The sequence below is a fragment of the Siniperca chuatsi genome, linkage group LG10 (assembly GCF_020085105.1).
Source record: "Siniperca chuatsi isolate FFG_IHB_CAS linkage group LG10, ASM2008510v1, whole genome shotgun sequence".
Lineage (NCBI taxonomy): Eukaryota > Metazoa > Chordata > Actinopteri > Centrarchiformes > Sinipercidae > Siniperca > Siniperca chuatsi.
This window is the reverse complement of record NC_058051.1, coordinates 9,533,221-9,559,146: the sequence shown is the minus strand read 5'-3', so window position 1 is coordinate 9,559,146 and position 25,926 is coordinate 9,533,221. Positions and strand designations below refer to the sequence as shown.

At 39.6% G+C, this 25,926-nt stretch overlaps 1 protein-coding gene across 10 annotated transcripts; it reads left to right on the top strand.

The window, feature by feature from the left end:
- Window positions 1–505: 505 nt before the first annotated feature.
- Window positions 506–24,370, top strand: gss (glutathione synthetase). 10 transcript variants are annotated; one of them, XR_006379432.1, is made up of 15 exons: window positions 518–780; window positions 1,326–1,531; window positions 4,189–4,334; window positions 4,550–4,625; window positions 5,800–5,939; window positions 10,309–10,425; window positions 11,522–11,602; window positions 11,957–12,034; window positions 12,178–12,247; window positions 12,868–13,062; window positions 13,490–13,571; window positions 14,266–14,455; window positions 17,340–17,539; window positions 23,122–23,329; window positions 23,437–24,370. XR_006379432.1 is itself a non-coding variant. In XM_044210333.1 (13 exons), exons 2-13 carry the CDS (start codon window positions 1,400–1,402, stop codon window positions 17,461–17,463), a joined length of 1,431 nt encoding a protein of 476 aa, XP_044066268.1. In that variant the 5' UTR covers window positions 506–780; window positions 1,390–1,399; the 3' UTR covers window positions 17,464–22,373. The 10 variants fall into 10 exon arrangements, 8 of the variants coding, with proteins under 8 accessions (XP_044066268.1, XP_044066273.1, XP_044066274.1 ...); XR_006379433.1 differs by lacking the exon at window positions 23,122–23,329; XM_044210333.1 differs by lacking the exons at window positions 23,122–23,329; window positions 23,437–24,370 and having other exon boundaries at window positions 506–780; window positions 1,390–1,531; window positions 17,340–22,373.
- Window positions 24,371–25,926: the final 1,556 nt, after the last annotated feature.

The window sequence follows — 25,926 nt, the reverse complement described above, 5'->3', positions numbered from 1 at the left end:
ATAATATAAGAACATAAAAGAAAAACACAATGAGAGAAAGATGAGCCACTGAAATAATAATTAAATAAAAATAAGGAATTGAACAAGGGGCCAGAGTAAATTATATTCAGACATAATTATAGTTTCCTGGCATGGGCACTTTTGACCTTTTTTTTATACATTTGGTAAGAAGAAAAAAATATTTTTTAGTGCATTCCACAATTGTTGATTAATATAGCAAAATAACATTTATGTAGTATTTTGTTATGATGATATTGTGAACAAGAAATTCAATATGCTTGTTCTTCAAGATTAGGCTACTCCTAACTGGATACATTTGAAAGTGAATAAATCTATATTTATATATCAGCCAATCATATTAGGATTTACATAAATTTTAGATCGTGTCACAAGCATAAAATAGGTGCTCTATTGTTTCTACCAGCGCCATCTACATTTATATTGGTCTGCCAGTCTGCCGTAGTGAAACTACAATGGTGCGTCACTTTAAATGTTGCTGCCGCAAGGAATTGTGGGGCAGCATTATTCCATTTCCATTCATAAAGCATGGTCCAGTGCAAGCAAGGTAGCATTAAAGCGTCTTTCTTTAGCGTTTAGATAATTCGACCAACGCATCATGGCTGCCCTTTAGATACTTCCGGGCCATTTCACTCAGTTAAGAAGCTTCCTAAGCAAAAAAGACTATTCGACCTCACCCTGGTTTTTAATAAATCACAAGCGGCTGTGTTGATATTTCAACGACATTTTTTTGTAGCGGAAGATAGAAGTGCACCTCTAAAGGTAATAGTATTCGGTTAACGCAGACCTACACGTAGTGCTTGTGAAACCTTTAGTGCAGGACATAAAACTCTGACTGCAGTAACCTGCTAACCATAAGGTAGATAGCTAACTAGCTACTACCACCAGCCACTGGTTGTTAGCCGACGGTGTTCAACGTATGTAACGTTACCTGGTTAAAACCCAGTTAGGCGTTAGGTAAGTTAAGCGACTAGTGACAACAACAATAACAGTAACGTTAGTATTGTCCCTTTTAGTTTTTAACAAGTATGTATAAACGAGTATGCAGGTTAATTTACCGACATTGATTCTGTATTTTGAAACAGAAAGGTAACGTTAACCTCACAAGCAAAACTCAAAAGACAGAATTGGAACCTTCTATGGTTCCCAAATTGACTGACAAGTTTATAAATATGACAGCCGCTAAAGCAACAATTAAACTTATGCCTCCAATGTTTTGTGGTGTTATCTAAGTTTTTTTGTTTTTTTACAGTAGAGATACATGACTTGAAGGAAATTCTTGTTTCCTTTTTTTCCTTTTTTTTTAGGTGACTTGCAGTGACAGGGAGTGTACTGTTTTACCAGAGACTTTGACTGTTTATCATATCTAAGGTAAATCAAAATGGCCCAGGGGATACCAAATGAGGTGCTGATGAATGCTACCCTGATAAAAGACTTGGAGGATGTGGCAAAAGATGCAGCGCTACTGCGGGGGGTCCTAATGAGAAGCCAAGAGACGCCCAATTCATCAGAGGTGAGAAATGAAAACACAGGCATTTTTTGTTGAGCCAGACTATGATAATATTATACATAACATAATTTTAAAGTAGTATTGCCCTGCATGAAACACATTATGCCAATTCAGAGACCTTCTCTGCATAATTCATTACATCTTACAACAGCTGTCTCTCTTATGATGAAACCTGTTCAACCTTTTAAAAAATGAACAGTTTGGATGTCAGTGGATTGCCATAAGTAAAGTAAAGAAGTGGTTACTTTGACATCACTCACATCACAGTTGTGACAGAACATGGACGGAAGATGTATCTTGTTTACTTGTGTTAGTTTTAGAGCTTGGTCTAGAGTGCATCTGCAAATAATTTACATGTAATATGAGTAAAAATAAAAAGTTCAGTGAGGCATGCATATGCATGCTTTTTAATTGGTTTGTCTCTCACGACGAGAATTTTACACGAAAAGAGATGCAGTAGGTACACAGGTGCAAGACAGATGCAGATTAATGAGCACTAGTGAATAAAACAGCTTTTGTTCTTAAACAGCTTTTAAAGGTGTGAATATTCAGTCATATTTGACAGCATGAAGTGAATAGGAAGATGAATCAGAGAATAGCCAAACAAAGATTAGTGGAAGAGAGACATAAGTAAAGACCAGAAGAGAGGACAAACAGCTGACATGTGTCATGGTTAGAAAATAATTTACTACCAACTTAGATATCATTTGTTAATGCTTAACTATTAGATTTGACAATAGACCATTGTGAACAAGCAGAATTCTACCAGCCCGTAATTTCTTAACCTTGTCACTGGAATAATCTGCTGCAACTAACTAACTAACTTTCACTTTGTAAATGGTGTGTAATAATCACCACATAACTTTTAAACCCTGCAGTTTATTTGCCATAACCAGAGGCAACTACTGCTTAAAAGTCCTAAACTTGTATTTTTCACGAGCATGCAATAAATTTGGTTTGATGAAGAAGACTGAATGTCTGACTGTTTCACTGGTTAGTTAAAGTAATACATCTCCAAATAACTTGGCTGTAGAAGGCACTTAATTGTCACAGAAAAACACTGGTTGATTTTGGTTATGATTGCCTTCTCTAATCAATCTAAAAAAAAAAATCGTGGCTTCACATGAACTTTTTGTAATTTTCAATAATAAATGATGAATGCATTCAAGCTTTGCCACATGTCCCCTTAATCCATAGCCCCTTCCTAACGTGCACACTGTTGTGTAAATGTGATGGCAATTTTACATGTTGTCTGAGTCACTTTAAAGGTACTGTATGCGACATTTACTGCCACTAAATGTCGCACTAGAGCACCAGCATCTCAGCCGAAAAAAACGACACTATGGCCCACCAGACTCCATAGAAAAACAGTAATTTTACCTCGCAGATCATCGTAAAATACACTTCATCCAAACTGGACAGAAACAAAATAAAACTCACCAAAACCATCTTTGTCAGTCTTTCCACTGTTCCAACAATCACCAACACTGGTTTGGTCGTAATAAATCCTTAATTCACTGTGTTAGTTGAGAAAAGAAACCGCTCTCCTCAAAACCAACAGTTTCACAGATAGGAACTCACATGCACTAACATGCACACGTGGACGGACCAGCTGTATTAACAAAGCACAGAGAAGCTTTGATAACACAGGCAGAGGGGGTGCGATGTCATTCTCTGCTCAGGACGCCATTACTCCACTATATCTTTACATAGCAAATAGTTGTTTTCTTCTATATTAATGTTCAGAATCTCATATACAGAACTTTGTAATGTAAGAGTCACAATGGTAATCTTACTAATTAGGACCCAGTAAAATTTTTGTAGCACTTGCAATAGAGCCAAGTCCGAATTGAATGCTGTCCGATTAAAGAAAAGGCTGCAGGAGCACAAGGTTCAGTACACAAAGAGAGATTAACAATGTGCATCTTGTTGCACCTTAAGAGCTATTTTATAAGTAATCACTCAAGTAGCATCTCTTATGCATAAAGGGAATAAAAAACATTTAACAAACCAACAAACACAGTGAATGTGCCAATTTTAAGTTGTTGCAGTGATCAGATCAGTGTATAAAAACCCTTTTCCCCCTCACAATGTGGGAGAGAAAAAAAACTTACAATAGTTCAGATCAGAACACTCCCTCTCTATCTTTGAAACTTTCATTCATGCAAACTGCATGGATGAATGAATCAATGTCCAGTAAAATGCTTTACATACAGCATGTGAGCACACAGGTATTAAATCACCCTCAACTTAGCGTCTTGTCATTCCATGTTTGTACACTGTTGGACATTATAGAATAGACAGCAGAATTGTTTCTCTAATAACGTTAAATTATGAAATTGATTCGAAAATGTATTCAGTGGATTCATTGTGAGAAGCAGTGGCGGTGCATTATTTAAGGCTTCAACAGCAAAATTCTTCACTTAAGCCATTGCTGTTAAAACAGACATGTTCAATGTGAAGTCATGTTAGGAATTTGTTCTGCTTTAGGGCACAGGATTTGGGACAGATCTTTATTAAGCATGTGTTTTCAATATTTTCAATATTAGCCTAAATGCTTTTTTTCATTCCTCACATTCCGTGTCCAGTGCTTCTGTTTTTTGATGAATAGTTTTTTGATGTCAGCGTTCTTTTCTTACATTTTACAACTTGTTTTTCAGTTGGTAACGTATGCTCCATTCACACTCTTCCCAACACCTGTGCCTAAGGCTGTGTTCCTCCAGGCTCTGGCAGTGCAAACTCCGTACAACACACTGGTGGACAAGATCAGCCAGGATCCAGACTTTCTGCAAGAGGCTCTGGCTAGGTAGCATATGAGCCTACAATATTGATGGCATCCTCAGTAGTTTGGAAATATGACTATATAGTGTAGTTTCAAGTAGCAGCATAGTATACCAAGACAAAACTTATCCTAAAGATCACATTATAGTAACATTCTCTGAGTGGATCTGTGACAACTAATGTAACATTTTGATTAAGTGGTTTTCAGGATTTTAACAGAGTGACATTGTTTGTTTATAGCACCATTGCAGTGGATGATTTCACTGCAAGGTTGTTCAGGATCCACCAACAAATCCTAAAAGAAGGAAGGTCTCAGGTATGTCAGCAATTAAAGCCCCTGTCAAATTACTGACCCTTGCTAATACTGGCTATTTTTTTAAGATTGTCAGTTGTTTTGGGGTCAGAGGCCTTGTCGTCTAGCCACAAAGTAATTTGTTTGCACTTTAACAATGCAAATATAGTACTAAGAAATCACACAAAAAACTAATCAAATATAAAAATCTAATTACTGTTTCCATGATTACTGGGCCATTGTGGAAACAATTAGGTCAGTTTCAGGTGAAACTAGCTAATCAACAGATACTCAGGTAGACTCCTTCCTGAGGGCAGGGCTTATGTAACACAGAGTAGCTTAAATTTCTGAGTTCCTGTCCATTTTTTCACAATTGAGAATGACTTCTGGATGGGAGCCGAAACGTCTTGATTCTGAAAACAGTGTCCAGATGACTACGACTGAAACCTTTTCTACGATAGTTTAGAGAGAATGTTACTAGAACTGCAATTTGATTGTTTAAAATCATTATATTTTCAACAAAGGTTCCACATTTGATGTTCATATAATACTGGAACTATTGAAAGATTTCACCTCATTGAGAGTCTATTGTAGTTCAGATGGAGGATATTTAGAATGCATACATTTAATAGCATGAGTCATGATTTAGGCTATAAAATAAATCAGTAACCAACCAACCAAAATATAATGTTGCTTGCGAGACAAATAAAATTTCAATTCAAGATGAATAGTTTTGTTCTTTGCCATTGCAAAGTGTTTTTTTCAGTATAACTAAGCCAGTTTAGCAGTTAAATCAGTTGTTCAATGTGACTTCTCTTTTTTTTTTGTTGCCACTTTAATCCCCAGATTTTAGCATTGTTGATCTTTCAGTAGGGATTCCACACCATCAATGAAATAACACAATATTAGCACTGTAGCTATTGATTATTTTCATTATCGATTAACGTGCCGATTTAATTTCTCGATTAATTGATTCATTGCTTGGTCCATAAAATGTCAGAAAATAGCTTGTTTTCACCGATAAACAGTCCAAAACACAAAAATTATAGATTTACTGTTCTATAAGACAAAGGAAACCAGCAAATCCTTACAATTGAGAAGCTGAAACTAGACAATCGATTATAAAAATTCTTGCCATTTAATTTTCTGTCCATCAACTTCAAATTAATCTGAATGGGGATTCTTTCCTTCTTCCTAGTCTGTTGTGTTGGGTCTCAATCGTTCCGACTACATGCTGGACCAGAGAGAGGATGGGTCATCATCTCTGAAGCAGATAGAGATCAACACCTTTGCTGCCAGTTTTGGAGGTCTCTCATCACGCATGCCAGATGTACACCGGTAAGTCAGTCATTAGCATATCACCCACAGACTGTGTTATTTATGAACTGAGGGTTTCTGAAGTGTGATGAAAATAATGTTAGTGGTGCAACTAAAATTCATTACATACACATCATCTGTTGATGATCAGTGTTTTTCATGCATAACAGTCACCCCAGGCAGTCTGATTGGGTCCACTGTCAACCATTTCATCACAGTTTGGGTGCCCCTTTAGGCAGCTACTTTTCCTGTGTAGCATTAATACCACTTAATAAAGGCAGCACCAAAAATATACAAAATACAAGATAGATTAATTCAATTCAGTTTTATTTATATAGTGCCAAGTTCTAAAAGAAGTTATCTCATTGCACTTTTCCTATAGAGCAGTTCTAGACCACACTCTTTATAATATTTGCAGACCCAACAATTCCCACCATGAGCAAGCACTTGGCGACAGTGGCAAGGAAAAACTTCCTTTTAGAGGCAGAAACCTTGGATAGAACCAGACTCGGTGTAGTGTTTTCCAAGTTGGGTGTGAAAGACTAAGAATAAGGCTTTCATTTTATTTATATTGCGGCAATTCATAACAGAAGTTATCTCATTGCACTTTTCCTATAGAGCAGGTCTAGACCGTACTCTTTCTAATATTATTTACAGAGACCCAAAAAACGGCCACCATGAGCAAGCATTTGGCGACAGTGGCAAGAAAAAACTTCCTTTTAGAGGCAGAAACCTTGGATAGAACCAGACTCAATGGTGGGCAGCCATCCACCACTGCTGTGTTAGGTTTGAGAGAGAGAGAGAGAGAGAGATTTGGGGAGGGGAGGGGGGAGGGGGGGAGGGGAGAGGGAGGCACAATGCAAATACCACCTAGAATGTTTAAAATAGTTGAAATGTAATTGTAGTGTTGATATTAATAATAATAGGAATGACAGCTATAGGAAAAATAATGTCAGTATTAGTAACAGAGCCAATAACGACAACTGTAGTAGCGGTTGTTGAGCAGGAACACAGGGGCAGCAAGTGGTCCACAACCACAGATCCAGTCTCTGCAGCTCCGGAGGCAGAAATACCTGCTGAAAGTGACAGAAGGAGAGAGGAGGAGGAGAGAAAGGAGAAGGCACAGAACTATGGGAGAGAGATGATGTCGAGTTAGTAACATGCTATAATGGAATAAAAATGCATACAGATGGAGAGGGAGAGAAGAAGAGAGTCATCGGAAGTCTCCCGGCAGTCTAGGCCTATAGCAGCATAACTAAGGGATGGTTCAGGGCTCACCCAAGCCAGCCCTAACTATAAGCTTTATCAAAGAGGAAAGTCTTAAGCCTACTCTTAAATGTGGAGACAGTGGCTCTGAGAGAGGACCACAGCAACCTCCCTGAACAGAATCCAGTCACCATCACAGCGGCAGACATCCAAGAAAGAGTCTCAGGAAGCTCACTAAAGAAGCTCACTGCACTCCACGAGCGCCTAGCAGCACAAATGAACCAGCTGCTAAGGGATGGGACGCACCCTGAATGGCTTACAGAAGGGCGTACAATCCTGATCCTGAAGGATCCCGCAAAGGGTACAGTCCCATCCAACTATCGGCCAATAACCTGTCTCTCCACAACATGGAAGCTTATGTCAGGCATCGCGGCTAAGATAAGTGGACACATGGATCAATACATGAGCAAAGCACAGAAGGGCATCGGCAAAGGAACCAGAGGAGCCAAACACCAACTCCTGGTTGACAGAACCACCCAGTCACCCAAGACCGCAGAGCCCAACACACCAACCTGTGCACTGCCTGGATTGATTACAAGAAAGCATATGACTCAATGCCACACACATGGATCACTGAATGCTTGGAGATGTTCAACATCGAAGAGATTTCATTGCAAACTCGATGAGGCTGTGGAAAACCACCCTTGAGGCCAATGGCAAGCCACTTGCACAAGTATTGCACAAGTACCCATCAAATGTGGCATATACCGGAGATGCTCTGTCCCCACTGCTGGGGAAGAAAGCATATGACTCAATGCCACACACATGGATCACTGAATGCTTGGAGATGTTCAACATCAAAGAGATTTCATTGCAAACTCGATGAGGCTGTGGAAAACCACCCTTGAGGCCAATGGCAAGCCACTTGCACAAGTATTGCACAAGTATCCATCAAATGTGGCATATACCGGAGATGCTCTGTCCCCACTGCTGTTCTGCATATGTTCTGGCAATGGATACCGACTCAGGAACGGGGCCACCATCAGTCACCTCCTCTACATGGATGACATCAAGCTATATGCTAAGAGCAAGCGGGATCGACTCACTGATCCACACCACCAGGATCTACAGCTCTGATATTGGGATGTCATTCGGGCTTGAGAAGTGCAGTCGAATGGTGACGAAGAGAGGGAAGGTAGTCCACACAGAAGGGGTCTCACTCCCAGAAGGAACAATAGCAGACATTGAGGATGGGTACAAATACCTTGGAATACCACAAGCAAATGGCAACCTCGAAGATGTAACAAGGAAAACAGCAACTGCCAAATACCTCCAACAAGTAAGGCAAGTCCTAAGAAGTCAGCTAAATGGCAAGAACAAGGCCCATGCAATAAACAGCTACGCCTGCCAGTGATCAGATACCCTGCAGGAATAATAAGGTGGCCAAAGGAAGAGATACAGACCACAGATGTTAAGACACGAAAGCTCCTCACCATCCCAAATCCAGCACCCTGAGACTGTACGCTAGCCGTAAGGAAGGTGGCCGTGGACTAGTGAGTGTGAGAGCCACTATCCAGGATGAAACATCCAAGATCCACAAGTACATCAAAGATAAGGCCCCAACAGATGACGTGCTGAGTGAATGTCTCAGGCCATGGGGAACAGAGGAAGAGGTGCTGGAGGAGGGATCATCATGGGAGGACAAACCCCTACATGGGATGTACCACCGGAACATACCTCAAGTGGCTGATATCAAGAAATCCTACCAATGGCTAGAGCAGGCCGGACTGAATAACAGCACAGAGGCACTCATCATGGCTGCACAGGAACAGGCCCTGATCACCAGAGCAATAGAGGCCCAGATCTACCACACCAGACAAGACCCAAGGTGTAGGCTGTGCAAAGAGGCCTCTGAGACAATCCAGCACATAACTGCAGGGTGTAAGATCCTGGCAGGGAAAGTAATGTAGTAATGTACAGGAACATCTGCACGGAGTATGGACTGGAAACCCCAAGGTCAAAGTGGGAAACACCTCCAAAGGCAGTAGATAATGACTGAGCCAAGATCCTGTGGGACATCCAGATTCAGACTGACAGAATGATAATGGCAAACCAACCAGACATCGTGGTGGTGGACAAACAGCAGAGGAAAGTCGTTGTGGTTGACGTGGCAATACCAAGTGATGGCAACATCAGGAAAAAGGAACATGAGAAACTAGAGAAATACCAAGGGCTCAGAGAAGAATCGGAGAAGGCTTGGAAGGTGAAGGCAACAGTGGTGCCCGTGGTCATCGGAGCACTCGGGGCAGTGACCCCCAAACTGGAGGAGTGGCTACAGCAGATCCCTGGAAGAACACCAGACATCTCGGTCCAGAAAAGTGCAGTACTAGGAACAGCAAAGATACTGTGCAGAACCCTCAAGCTCCCAGGCCTCTGGTAGATAACCCGAGCTCGAAGGATGAGACCACCCGCGGAGGGTGAAGGACGAAGTTTTTTGGTTTTTTTTGTGTGTGTATATATATGTATGTGTGTATATATGTATATATCATGGGCTCAATTTTTTGCACATTAAACTGATCTGTGTAAACAGTCCCTGTTAGTTCAAAGTCTATTCTCTCTGAATCAAACTCAGTATGTTAAATCACAGCTTCATACTTTTCTTTTATATGGTTGATTTAAACATATCAATTAATGTACATACCATTTTGCATTGCAAAGTCAGTTCCTTTGTTCCTTTTTGTTTCATGAGGTCTCAGTGCTGTGAACTTCCAGGCCACTTTTTGGGAGGTGGGCTTATTCCATTGTAAATTGATCAGCTGTCACTTATCTACATTACATTACATTAATGTCATCCTCGAGTCCTGACAGGGCCTGCCTCGTGACCCAGAGGTCATGTGAACAGCGAAATCAGGAAAGGTTCACTGCTTTCTCAGTGAAAGAGGAAAAATTGTTCATCAACATCATTGTCATCATACTACACCTGTGTCAAAAAGAAAATCTCTTATCCACCATGTAAAATCTTTTGTCTAGGCAAACTAAAGTGTGTTTTTAATTTAAAATTATTCATTTTAATTAAAATGACGAAATAACTGACAGAAAGTGAAATAAAGTGCGGCCATTAAGTAATAACATATAATTTGTTGTAATTAACATTGCCATAAATATTCTTCATCTTGCTCGAAAGACACATCCTTACGGTGGCTGGCCGACTGGAGGAGAGCCAGCACATCCTGGACAACAACCCAGCAGCTGGTCTGGCCAGTGCTCTTGCCAAAGCCTGGGAGCTCTATAGATCAGAGAGGTATGAATTAAGTACATCCACTGTATTTAGCCTTATGAAACTACATGTTATGGCCCAATGGATATCCTTACTGTACTCACTCACTGTTCCATCTACTTAGCTTAATATCAAGTGCTGGATACTGTTACAGTACTGACCATATTAATTCACCTTACAAAGAGTCTTGAGAGAGGGTGTCACAGGAGAGCAAAAGTTTAAGCCTTTAAGCAAAATAGAACTCAAATTTTGCTCACCTGTTAACCAACACCAATCCTGATTGGTGACGGCAATTGAAAGAGTCTATTCTTATTTAAGACTGATTTATTCACACGTGTGGTCAGACTCAGAGTATAACACAGTACTCCCAGAATCTGCACTGAGACAAAGGAAGACCCATTCTATATAGTATGGAGTCAACAAACTTCACATGACAAGGATCCACTGCATTCTTGCATTCTTGCCAGAGTGAAAATCATAGTCTAAGTAATACAAGATGTTCTTTGTCTGGCTTTCCTCCAGCTCACCTGGGGACCCTCTGGTCCCTATATATATATATACTTCTATAGGGGAGGAATACAGCCATGGTACCACAGTTACACAAACTAATAAAGGATATATATACAAAAGATATAAAAGTTGATACAAAGTTATTAATTAATTATTATAAGAATACAAAAGCATATTATACAAAACCACCTTTCAAGTAAAAACATCTTGCTGGTAGAATATTCAAACTCTACTTCTTACTGTAAATACCAGCTGCATCATACCAATACCATAAACTAATAGTGGATGGAAACCATGAAGTCTGTCCAGTAGAATAAGATCTCTGCTGATGTTGGTATACCCTTTACTCCTGGAATGATATGCTTGGCATTATATAGTTGGAAGCGCAGGCATAAAGGTACCATATGTCACAGATGATCACATGTAACACCTGACTAAGGCCTGATTCTGAGTTGATTAAGAAAGCAGTGTATTAAGAAATTCTGTATTATGTACTATTGGTAGAAAATAATTGATCAAAACAATTGCCAGTGAGAGTAACCAAATGTCCAGAATAATGTTTAAAGGTAGCGGTGAGAGCTTTTTACAGGAGCAATTGTTGTCATTGTAGAGCAGTCGTCATGTTCTTGGTGGAAGAGAGCCAAAGGAACATCTTTGACCAGCGATACATTGAGAACGAACTGTGGAAGAGGTATGTGTGAATACAGGGGAGCTGTTTTTGAAGAAGTAAGCCATTCCCCTATAGCTTTAGCCAACATGATATTTGATATGAAAATAATACAATTTTAATGGAAAACATAGCCAAATTTGTAACTTTCATGCCGCTGTGTCGTTTTTTTCCCTGATAACCCGCTGACCAACTGGAATATGTTGATTTACATTTTGTTTCTATTATCTTATAATGCCTCCTTTTGCATTTTTAATCATGTGAAAAGTTAGTCCATCATTCAGTTTGAAATGGACATTCAGGTAGTTGACTAGTATTGTGTATGATGTGAAAAATTTTGCTTTTTGTAACCAGCACACTATTGTCACTGTGTTTCAGGAACATTCCCACAATAAGAAAGCGGTTTGACAATGTTTGTAAAACAGGGTCCCTTGATCAGGAAAAGAGGCTATTTGTGTGAGTCTGTTTTGGTTAAATCAAAATGAATACATTTGTATAAAATGTATTATTCATTCATTAAAACTATGTTATACATAGCAGGAAGATATATAATTATGATTGGTTGTACTTACTGTGCATTTATGTTACTCTCTTTTCAGTGATGGCCAAGAAGTTGCTGTGGTGTACTTCAGGAATGGCTACATGCCTCAGAACTACATTTCTGAAAAGGTCTTAACTTAAATCTTAATCTAGTAGTTTTAGTTGTATAGCGCTTTTCTAGTCTTCCAACCACTCAAAGCGCTTCACACACTACATTCACCCCATTTGCACACTAAACTAAAAATTCACATACACTCCCAAGGACACTTCGACGTGTGGGCTGGGGGGAAGCCGGTATCAAGTGGCCTCATTTAAATGAATGAAGGGGCTGTGTTTTTTCACACAGTGCTAATGTCTGAACATGGACTAAAAGTTGTGTAGACCCACTTTTGAGTTGGAAAACCTGACACGTGTGACAATATGTAGTACTTGTGGCAGTGACATATCTAACTAACCAATTACGATGAACTCAAAAATTTCATTCCAAAAAGGATGTTATCATAGTTACTAAAATGTGAAGGCCATTTTAATAATTGTTTCTGTCATATGAATGGATTGATTTATGTGTAAAGAATAAATTCATTATTCATTTGCATTGTATCATATGGCATCCTATTGCACTGCATTGTAATGTATTGAGGCAGGTCTGAATCCAGTTGTATTGAATCATTGGCTAGTTAAAATGGTACTGGATATATCAGAATCGTTGCCAGAAGAAAAGAAACACATTTGTGTTTTTTGAATTGTAGACTTGGGATGCTCGGCTTCTGATGGAGCGCTCTCTGGCTGTGAAATGTCCAGATATCAGCACTCACCTGGCTGGAACCAAGAAGGTCCAGCAGATGCTTGCCAGACCTGGAGTTCTGGAGAAGTTCTTCCCCAACCAGCCCCAAGTTGTGGAGCAGATCAGAGCAACATTTGCTGGCCTATACACTCTAGACATGGTGAGAAAAAACACACACTACACAGTTGTTGCAATGTTTTTATTGTGGAGTTATATATGAGCCACACATGACTACATCACAATAAGTATTAACATGAAATTAAACAAAGGTTTTACTACTTGAAAGTGTGTGGTGCTGCTGGTGCTTCAATCTACTCATGTTCAGGGAGCAGGGAAGTATTTTGTAAAATTCATAAGATAGAATGACTTTTCTTTGACAAGACCGTCCCAACTGTTAGTGCCTGGGGACCACCTTATGATGGTCACTTTAACCTACAACATGTTCTAGGCTCTATTAAATGTACATTTCTGCACTGAAAATGTATACAGAAAACATTAAAGTAAAATCATTGCATTCTAATGCTCTGTGCTAATATGTCCTGGCATGTTCTCTTTCCTGTTTGTTTCTTTGTTGTTATTGCCTTTAGGGACCAGAGGGTGACAAAACAGTAATAATGGCTTTGGCAACACCAGACCGCTTTGTCCTGAAGCCTCAGCGAGAGGGAGGAGGTACGATGAGAGAAACATCTACAGAATATAATTTCCCCATGTAGCAAATCCTAAAACCACTGCCACATCAGTCACCATTTCTTAAACCAGGAGACTTTGAAATGTCAGTAATTCCATGGAAGTGTATGTCATAGTTACTACTGCGAACAGCATTTATGGAAATGGAGAATGGACATTAATAAAAAAAATTGGCTGCAGAAACGGATTTATTATTGCTGACGTATTACTGTGACAGAGACAATCATATTGGTAATTGAACAAATGCGAGAAGCAGCTACCCTCTGTCCAAAGATAGTGACTTCCTGGAGTCACTTGTCCTTGTCATCACTGTGAGGTTAGCAGGAAACCAGCTGAGACTGCAGGAAGTTACTGTGTCTGGCCAAGAAATAGTTCATAACCCCTGGTAAAACCACAATGTCTTGTGTTTTTGTACCTTTGGAGGTACAGGTTAACTGTTTCCCACTGCTTCCAGTCTTTATGCAAAGCTAAGCAAACAGTCTCTGGGCTCTAGCTTCATATTTAGCGTACAGAGATGAGAGTGGTATCGATCTTCTTATCGGATTCTGGTAAAGTGAGTTAAGTTGTTTTAACTAATGTTGAACTACTCCTTTAAAGCATGGGCGTCAAGTAAGTCAAGTCTCAAGTCTGGTTTTTGAAGGTTTTTCCATACTTTGTTACACCATCGTTTTTCTAGGTAACAACATCTATGGATCAGAGATCTGCCAGGTCCTGGAAGGAGTGAAGGACAGTACAGAGAGGATGGCCTATATTCTGATGGATAAAATCCATCCCACCCCCTTTCAGAACTACCTGCTGAGGCGACACGCTCCTCTCAAAATCAGTAACTGTCTCAGTGAACTGGGAGTGTTTGGAGCATATGTCAGGTATGTAATCACTATTTCACTGGCATAAAATGTAGTTTTTACATGGATTTTGTGTTATGGGAAGATGTGATCTTTAAATAAAGGTTTTTTATTCATTTCATTTAAGCTTTAACTGCTACTCAATATCTCAGAACTGCACTGCAAGTAAATAGAGCTGTCTAATTCATTATGAAGTTTATCCTGATTTTATACTCACTGCCAATAAGTACAGGGAGGGTTCTTGTTCTTCCTCCTCACCCTTTCTACAGCATTAGCGCCTCATCCCAGTGTAAGAAATTAGAGAGAGACAAAATCCTTTCTCTGCACAGAGGCACATTCTAATGTTCAACCAAGTCTAATGTGATGCTCCAGTTATCTGATAATTTTAATCAAGATAATATTTTCTAAAGGAAAAAGCCTTTTTAGAGCAAAATGTCCTCTTTGTGGGAATTAATTTATGTTCATTGATGTGTTTTAGACTAAAGATATTCGCTGGTGTGACTTTGTTCCCAAAGCCAGCATACTAGGAAGACTGTGTTTACGGTTCAAAACAAACTGTGACATGAGACACTCTTGGATGCTTTTAAGACAAATAAACAGTGGACATATTAACTATCAATAGATAATATCTTGCACTAATCTATATTTTTTCTTATTCACAATAGATCAAATTAGTGTGTGTAGTGTGAAATGGGTCGCTTGTAGTGACAAACCCACAGAGACTTAGCAGCTCTACACAGTATTTTTGTGTTTTTCAGCTCGTGGTTTAGCTGTCCAGCCCACAGCTTTACTGTTTTGGTTCATTCTTACCGCTCTCATCAGCACTGTTTCCAGCAGCCGCAGGCTGTTGATTTCAGCAAACAAGCTCTGGCAAACCCACTGTACACTACCTGCCCAGCACCAAACCACAGACAGTCAAAGTTCCAAACATAGTACAACATTTAGCAGCTAAGGAGTCACGTTTTTTTTTCTTGAGAGATTAAAAATTAGCCAAAATTGGACTCACACTCATCGGGTTGCCAGAAACACAACTCCAAATAAATGGTTATGTTGATCGATGTCTGCTCTATAAAAGGGAAATGTTTGCTAACAAGTTTACCACAACAACTTCAAAACATAATAGTATGTCAATGTTGGATTTACAGCTTCTTCTGCTGCCCCAGGTAACCAAAAAAATCAATTACTGTTTTGAGTGAACTAACACATTTTTGAGTCTTCTTACTGACCAAGAATCTTGTTATTTGGAAGCAAGCTTTTACTTGTGAAGGTAGTTAAAGTGCTGTAATCATTTTTTATAATAACAATGTAACAAATGACAATGTGAAAGTTGTTGCTCATTGTGATGAACTTACAGAGAATTATTACCTGACTCTGCAGCTCCCCTCGGCTTTACAGAGCTTTATGGTGATTTTCAGCTCATTGTTTAGCTGCGGGCACACAACTTTACTGTTTTGGTTCACTCTCACAGCTCTCATAGTTTAATTTTTGTCTGAAGCAGGCAGCTATTTTCAGCAAAAAGCTGTAAAAACCCACTGTACACTTCCTGCTCAGCCCTAGGGCCGTCACAATCATGAAATTTAAGTTGACGATCGTCATACAAATAATTGCGATTAACGATTTAATTGTCTCTTTCTGTTCATTTTATGTGCTGTTGTGTTTGGCTTTGCAACTAGGTCTAAATCCATGTTGTTAATTTTAATGGCTGCACATCGAAACAATGCAGACCTTGGCAAAGGAGTGTCAATTACTCCTCAAATAGTTTGCACATGTGCACGTTCTGAAACAGTGTTTCATCCTCGCTCTGCTCCACTCTATTTATTTTAAATAGCTTGTTATAAAACTGTGACCTAATGTAATGAAAAAGTGGTTCAAGACATAAAGCCATGTTTCCATCCAAGCAGTTTTATGCAAATTATCTCATTAGAAAACCTGGAAGCAGCAAAATTCGGCAAAACTTCCACAATATCGCTAAAAAGGTTTTACACTCGCTTGAGGTGTTTTCCTTTTTTCCTTTTGTCAATAAAGAGCTTATGCAACAAATAGGCAATGGAAACGCATTTGTTGAACAACTAATGATGTAACAAATATTACATGACAGATCAGCTGTTTGGTCAAATTACATTGCACAATTGTAAAATGGGTTTAAACATACTGAAATTAAGCAAAGGACTATCTGTAAATGATCTCCAGCATAACTTTACCCAGAGCTGTCAAATGCACTGCTGAACCCATAGGGGAGACTCTCTGCTATAAATAAAGAGACCCGTTATTTACCCCTCTCTGTCATCTTGCTTTGGAAAGCAAGAAACATGGTCTAATATGAGCTGAAACAAAAGAACCTATAGTACACAATAGCAGTAAGGTCTAGACAGCCAAGCTTTTTTATTCCAAGTGGGAAAGCTGTGCAGCTCCACTATGTACCTGCAGCTACTCACTGCCATAAAGCACCAAACAGCAGACAGACTCAGTTAGCGACTAGCTGGTGAACATAGGGGAGCATTTAGCAGCTAAAGAGCCAGATATTTCCCACAGCTGTTGGAGACCAAAACCAGAGCTAAAAGAGAGTGAATATTGGACTTCCGTTGCTAGATGACTAGAAACATGACTGCTGCTGGATGTGTAAATGAGCAACTGTTCACCATATCAACTTTAAAAGGTGATGATACAGTATGTCAATGTTGTGTTCACAACTTGTTTCCGTAGCCCCCAGCCAAAAGCTGATATTGCAGGTTTATCTAATAAGGACAACTTTTAGGGACAACTATTATAATTTTGTATTAATATACAAAAGTTTACAATTAACATGCAATATCAATCAGTAGAGGGTATACGTCCACATCCTGTCTAGTTTGTGAAAATATTTCAACATTTACTAGTCTTATCATTTCTCTTTGTTTCCTTACAGGCAAGGTAAAGACATGGTGATGAACGAGTGTGTGGGTCATCTGCTGAGGACCAAGAGTTCAGAACACTCAGACGGAGGCGTTGCAGCAGGAGTGGCTGTGCTGGACAATCCTCTCCTTGTCTGAGAATTTACACTACTACGTGCTCGTCTTTCAGCAAAGAAATGCACAAATGGACAACAGTGAAATCAAGGTTGCACTTGTGAGTCACACTGTTACTTTGGTTGCTACAGCATTAAAATGATGCTGAGCAAATGTGTGTCCCACATGTACTCAAGACAGGTTGGACAGAAATATTAGCAGTCTAGGCTGAGTTGTTGCTCACGACCCTAGAAGATGAAGCTTCCATTCTTACGTGTGAACTGTGTAGGCTAAACAGTGCCAGGTTAGAAAAGAGGATAGTGCAAGACCCTGTGTCTGTGTGAAACATCACTAACATCAACTTAGCATGTGGCTACCAGTGAAACACAGTGAAACAGTGAAAACACATCACAACAATAAAACTCAATGAACCAAATCAATACAGATACATTCATAAAAGTAACAAAGTCCTGTGCTTAGCTGTGTACTCTGCTATGCTATGTTATGCCCAGTTATAGATTCAGTGGTTACTTTACCAGTCCGTAAAGGAAAAAAGGTTGCTTTGAGGAAAAGTCTTTGCTGTGCAGTCCGTTTGAGGGAAAACAGACAGAGCGACCAGTTCCTCCATTTTCACAAAGTTAGTTCTTAAAGTTAGCTGGCAGACTTTGTGTAGTAGCCGCTGGCGCTAACTAAATATTGTTGCAGAAATCTTATGCAGGCCCTTGCGTCGCTGTTGTAAGAGAGAGAGTTCAGTTGTGCTGTGTGTCTGCTCCAAGCCGGTTACACGGTGGTGGTGGACTAGATGAAGCCAGGAGAAAAAGACAGAAAGAGGGAGACAGCAGCTGCTTTAGAAGAGTTCCTGGAGAAGAGAGAGAGAACAATTGCCACTGACCCTTTTATTGACCTGGTGACAACACGGGTCATAGGTCAGACTGACCAATGATAGCTGGAAGCTGGGTCCATGGGGGGACGATTGTGGGAAACTGAGTTCAATGGCTCTCCTTTGTTTACAGAACAAAGGAGCATGCGGTGTCCTAATAAAAATTCAGTTCAAGTCCCACAAATGAATGAATTCAAATGGTGGTCCCAACTCAGGCTACATACTCCCTCCAACTGCACAAACACTTGCATGGCTGCACCTGATTGGACAAATGCTTTCACTCGTGGGCAGACAGGTCTGCTCCTTGATTTCAAACTGGACCAACATGGCAGCTTGTTAGGTAACTTCCTCTTATATTACGAAAATAGTTCACCAAAATGTATTTTCTGAAAACATTTGAAGCGAGAAATAAGCCATGCAGTTGCTGAATCTGTCTTCATTATAGATTGACAACGGTTAGTTTAAAAGTTTCTGGGGAGTTTCCAGAGGCGGCGAGTCTTGCTGGACGCCCCTGATTTGCATAAAGTAGCCTAGACCTCAACTTTATGCAAATGAGAAGAGGCCAACGTATCACCCCATCTCTCGAAACGTACTGCAGTGCTACCAGCATACATTGCACGGCTGCTTACATAGACAATGAATGGGAAGCGTGGAAATAACGGATCCCGTGGACATGTACCATTAGTCCAGCCAGTGCGCTGCTGCTGTAGGTTCCAGGGAATGGTCGGCCTTGGAGCCAAGCAGTTTGATGGTGGGTTTACGGAATAGAGGATAAAGTTACAGAATAATCTGATTCTGGGTGAACTATGAACAACTGACTTTTTGGCTCGTTGCCAGGAGTTGGCAAGCTAATCGGCTGTCACTCTTAGACAGACTGTGCCTCTTCCACTGGCAGGTAGATGCGCGCCATTTTGGTTTGAAATGCTGGCATAGATATTCCCCTGAGCTGACTGGTGGGTGTTCGTGTGTGATGCATGTATTCTAAAGGCGCCGATCGCTATAATACCTGTGATGAAAAAGGAGCCACATGAGAGCAAGGATGTAACAGACTGTGTGTGGTTTTGAATACCACCTCACAACATCTGGAAGATATTACCTGTGAAGGGCAGCAATGGCAGCTTTTTTTCAAATTTAAAAAGATTTCATTGCAATCATATGGTATGTTGTATACTTTGGGTCCCACTTTAAAATGTGAAATTTACAGATGTAAAAACTTTGAAGGGGGTATATTAATTTTCTATCCACAGTAACGACACATTGTTTCCTAAATATAGACATTCACACACCAACATGCATTGTAGTCTTGTGCAAATTTTAATTGTATTGTTCTATAGGGGTTATGAAATTACTGTTACAATGCATCAACCTCATAATTATAAACAGACCATCACATTTAACTTGTCTAATACATGTAAAACACACAGTTCCTATTGTAGTATTACTGATGCGTACAGATAAAGACCTGACAAACAGTGCTGAGGCTGCACTCTCACAAACCAAAACCAACCTGTTACACTACTGTAGTTACATACATCAGTTTTGCCTAAATGTTTGTCTGTAATGATATGTACACTTAATTGTTCAATTATTGTGACTGACCTGTTAGTGGTCACCAGATGTGAGATACGGATAAGTGCTGAGTTAAATTTAACATAAACCATAACCTCCTTTTTATAGAAGGTAATAAAAACTGATACAAAGGCCAAAAATGATATATCATCCAGAGACAACTGGATGATATACAGCTGATTTAAGGATAGAAAGATAAAGAATTAGCTGCACAATTACACATCCTGACATGACGCTAATGGGAATATGATAGAAAACAAAAATGCCAATTCAGATTTGCATTACTTTTAAAATGAAATTGTATCTCTTAACCCAACTAAATTTAAGTGCCCAGTAAACTTAGACATTCAGTGGATACTCCTTAAGCCAACTGTATTCATTAAGATCTGATTTTGAATGATAATATAAACTAATTTAGACTTTTCTTAATCAACAGTGGTGACATTTGGGTCCCAAAATGGTGCTGTGTTTACACTGTTAGGTGAAACCAATGAATAACAATTAAGCTATTAGATATGATTGTTTAGTTAATTTGGTATTTTATAATTACTGTATTATCACCATTATTTCATTCAATTCAGATCACTTTTACTAATCATGATAGTTACTATTATTTATTTACGACTATTTGCCTATTATTCTGCTCTTATTAGTATGATATTGAATAGGTGCCAGAAAAATAACGTTTGAATGCTATGTATAACGGTACTATTAGTAGTAGTGTTAGTAACTGCTGTAGCAATTTTTATTGGACTGATTGAAAGTGTGATCACTGAAATGGAGGAAGACGGGACGACACTGGAGAAGTGCATCTTCTCCCAACTCTGCTTGGAGGTTGCCCCTGCTGACCGCCAGGGAGCAGCTGGAAGAAGTTGCAGGGAAAGGGATACCTGGCACACTCAGATGCCACCGTGATAGACAGCGGGTGAATGAAGATGAGGAATGCATGGATAGCTGTGAGCTGATGAAGACATTAGTCACATAGTATGTTAAGGTATGAGGTAGTAAAGAGTAGCATTATTAGAAATCAAGGCAAGATAATAACCAAAACAAAACCTTCTGGGAACATTCCTTTTAGGTTAGGCGAACGTTCCCATAACTTTGCAATAATGCGCTTCACAGAACATTCTGAGAACTGCATTTTTTACCGGAAACAAGTGTTCCAGATATGTTAAGAAAACTTTCCAGAATAACCATAGGGGAACATTCCCATACCCTTCAGGAACGTTTGTGTAATATTCTCTGAACTGAAAATTGTTTGCTCGGTACTTATGTTTCTTCTCATGTGCTCAGTGCCAACTCTGCTGACAGCTTTCATAAGGCCTTCACTGCATCTATAGTAATAACCAAAATCCAAATATGTCTACAGAGGATTTTCTAAATAACAATACATGTAAAGTTGTACTTGATTTTATAGCACCTGCAAAAATCAGGCCATCAGACCAACTCGCAGCATGCCTTGGCTAAATAACAATGCTAGAGAAATAAAGAGAAAATGCAGACAAACAGAACTGAAATGGGAAAAGGACAGTCTGGTGGAGTCATGAAATTCTGAAAGAGCTAATGTCTGCTTATCAGAAAGCAGTAAAATAAGCCAGGGTTTCAAAAATTGACCGCAGCATTTCTTTTTTTTTTGTTATATTCTTGAGCAAAACCTAGGTAACTTAGGGACATCATAACAAGCCACCATATTGATTTATGTAACTAGCCATTACATATAACCATAATTAACATAGCCTACATTCTTTACTAGCCTTCGTATACCTTGTGTTGGGTCCGCTCTGTGGACTGGATGCATAGACTGAATGCTTTCTGCTGAGATGCTGAAGCATTGACGTGCTATTGTGGTAGGCTAGTTCGGTTTTACAATAAAGTACAGTTTTCATAGACACTTTCTGTAGCTTCCTGTGGACACGTACCATTAGTCTGGCCTGTCTCTTCTCTGTGCCCCTCGTTATTTTATCTCTTCCACCTTTTTGTAATCCGCGCTGTCAAATCACACCAAAGACACTGGACACACCATCTCTGATCACACACAGTGTAAGCACATTGTAATAATTATCCGTGCGAAACACAGTGTGCTGTATGTAAATGTATGGATTAAATGAAGCTTCGATGCCAATAGTTTGCATAGATGATTTTTAGTAATCAAATTACTTGAGGAATAGTTTTAGCCCTAGTTATTTGGTTGGCACATGCTAAGTTGATGTTAGTTAACATTATGCTCCACACAGACACAGTGTCTTTGCATGCTAACTAACTTTTTAACTTTGCACTATTATCCTACACCGATCACACACATACACCTTAATTTGGCCTTAAACATAACCACACATGGTGAAGAGCAATCTTAAAGCTCCCGCTTCACTGTACTTTCTTTGTTTCTGAACACGTGTGTTCTTGTGCACAAGGAAACACACACATTCTTTCTGGCGCTCACCCATTTTAGTTAGATTAATTGTGTGTTTTACTTAGTTTATCTTTTAAATAAATGCTTGTGGATATACATGCTGGTTTCTTTAATGTTGTATAAGAGTGAATATATTGCCAACCTCTTCTATGTAGAACTCAAAATCTTTCAACCTACTAGCTATTGATGGTAATTTTGGTAATAGTTATTAATTTAATTATTAATCAGAGACCCAAATTGAAATTTTATGAGACTAAATTCATTAACAGGCTATCAGTTTTCTCTTCTTTGAGTGGTGCCCTGATGTGAATTTAACAAGTTAAATTCTATTAATTATTAATAGTAATAATTTATTATTCTATTTAATATAAATATTGATGCCATTTAAACCACAACTCCCTACACAAATATGGTAGACACCAGTTTAACAGTTTAACAAAAGAAAATTAATAAAATGCTTAACTGAACATTAACAAGCTGTGGAATGTGGGTATCAGTGGAATCAGCAGTGCAAGGTGTGCATGAGTGGGATAGTGTGTGGATGTTGTAAGGTGCATAAAATAACAAAAGAGGAACTAAGGTAACAGAAAGAGAAAAGAGGGAGAACGAGTGAGAAAACCAAGAGAAGAGTATGAGTAACAGGACCTCGTTTTTATAGGCTGGAAACACCGGGCTCAGGTGTCACCAGTAGGCACTAATCAACACCCTGCCCAACAATGAAATGCATAGAGGACACTGCTGAATAACAACAAACTTATCACATTGGTGAAGATGTTTTCTTCATTTGCTTGTGTTTTGTCTATTTGCATGTGCTTTCTTAAGTTGCAGTGTGCTGGGCTTTCAGGGTCTCCGTAGTTGCCACAAGGAGCATTCAGATGACGAACAGCTGTGTCCATGTCCACCACACTAACTCCACCAATTTTCCTGCATCATTGTGTTCGATGCTCTTTGACCTCAAAATGTGACCAACAATCTCTACTCCAGTTCCTTCACCTGATGCGCCGGCTCTCCCTACCACACACCTGAAGCCCATCCACAATCAAGACACTGCAGTATTTATACCCTGGCTCTTCACTCACCAGATTGTCAGCTTACCTCTGTGGTAACCTCATGTGTTCATGTGGTTTGACCAAAGAGTAACTCGTCTCCCTGTGTTCAGGTTCACCTCGCCTCTGGAAGTTGCCTGCCTGCCTGGCTCACTCTCTGTCCAGCCTGCCACACTCTCAGCATCTCTTAGATGGACCCCTGAAATCCACGTCTTCAAGTAGCATAATAATTTGTTGTTTTGGATGGTTGCGGGACTGTAAGCAAGTGTAACTGTGAAGCTTTTTATTGTTGCTGAGCCTGTGGTATGTCGTTGTTAAGCACGTTTCATAACAAACATATTTTCTTTTTCAATGGTGCTCATATATGATCATGCCAGTGCAAAGTTTGCCAGCAGTAGAGTAACATTAATAGCCAGCTAGCAGAACTATCAAGTTGGCAAAGCCAGCAGCATCTGCTGTCAGCTGATGCAGATGATGAAGACAGAATTGATTAACCTCTCATCTCAAGTCAACAATCTGCTATCATAAGCAATTGATTTGATAGTTATAAGATTATCAATTTGCCAACAACGTTTTGGGGAACAAATGTTATGGGCTTCTAGCTAACATAACGTTTCTGCACTTCTGTCTGTCTCTCTCGCTACCTGTGTGTGTTCGTCTGTGCTTCAATACAGTGGGAGGAAAAACCTTCAGCTGGGCCAGATGTCTTCAGGTCCTCTCACACAGTGATTAATTCTTCTTCAATAAAACACTTGAGTTGAATAGAGTCCAATCCAATAAAGATTTTACTGTAATATCAAAACAAAATACATGTAAAAACGAGTTGGTTCATGAAGCAACTGAACAGGCTCAGTTGTGCATTCACTTATATTTTCAGAATATGCTCCTCCTGGCTGGTTGATGGAATGTTCTCTATTGGTCCATAATCAAAACACAGAAATCATTGACAGTCTCTGATTGGTTATGAATTATTGTGCCAATACACTTTTACACGCGTGAGGGTGCCATTACACAAGGAAACTTCTGATTAAAAACACGAAAACATAATTACCTCAACTGTCCTTGAATACATTGGGTAAAGATAAAGATATGGTTGTGAGAAACTAAAACGGGAGGTTCTAGGCAGAGATATATGACTCCTGAGAAGAGCGTCTTTTTTTTTTGTCTCTATCAGACAGTTTATCACAAAACTTACCAGGCTCTGTTCAATGGAATCTTTGCTAAACACATCAAAGCCCGCAGCTGTTGGTATTACATGTGCACATAGAGTATGCATAATTTATTTTCACAACTTTCATGTATGTCCATCAAATGTAGACTCCTTTTATAATCTACAGTATATTCTAAACTATATAAAAATACAGGCTTTGTTACAACACTATAGGCATTAATCAGGAAACATTACTTGTGATCAAAGAGTGAGTTAATTCATGCACTAAGAACACGGGGAAGGGGAAGGTCACTGCCCTGTGTGCTCCAAAGTGCATACACAATTACAGTGGCTTGCAAAAGTATTCATACCCCTGGAACTTTTCACATATTGTCACGTTACAACCACAAATTTAAATACATTTTCTTAGCATTTTATGTGAATGAGCAACACAAAATGGCACACAAGTGTGAAGTGGAAGGAAATATTTAACAAGATTCCAAATTTTTAAAAAATAAAAAACTTACAAGTGCAGCGTGCAGCAAGAGTGTTGGGGAGCAAACCACAAAATGAAGTCAAAGGAGCACACCAAACAGGTCAGAGAAAAAGTTGTGGTGAAGTTTAAAGCGGGGCTTGGATATAAAAAGATTTCTTAAGCGTTGAACATCTCAAGGAGCACTGTTCAATCCATCATCCGGAAATGGAAAGAGTATGGCACAACTGCAAACCTACCCAGACATGGCCGTCCACCAAAACTTACAGAACGAACAAGAAGAGCACTCATCAGAGATGCAGCCAGGAGGCCCATGGTGACTCTGGAAGAGCTGCAGAGATCCACAGCTCAGGTGGGGGAATCTGTTCACACGACAACTATTTGTCGTGTACTACACAATTCTGGTCTTTATGGAAGAGTGGCAAGAAGAAAGCCATTGTTGAAAACCATCCATAAGAAGTCTCGTTTACAGTTCGCTACAAGTCATTTGGAGGACACAGCATACACGTGGCAGAAGGTGCTCTGGTCTGATGAGACCAAAATCGAACTTTTTGGCCTAAAAGCAAAACGCTACGTGTGGAGGAAAACTAACACTGCACATCACTCTGAACACACCATGCTTTTCTTCAGCTGGAACAAGGAAGCTGTTCAGAGTTGATGGGAAGATGGATGGAGCTAAATACAGGGCAATCTTGGAAGAAAACCTGTTGGAGTCTGCAAAAGACTTGAGACTGGGGCGGAGGTTCACCTTCCAGCAGGACAACGATCCTAAACATAAAGCCAAAGCGACAATGGTTTAAAGTAAAACATATTCATGTGTTAGAATGGTCCAGTCAAAGTCCGGACCTAAATCCAATTGAGGATCTTTGGCAAGATCTGAAAACTGCCGTTCACAAACGGTCTCCATCAAATCTGACAGAACTTGAACTGTTTTGCCAGGAAGAATGGGCAAAAATTTCA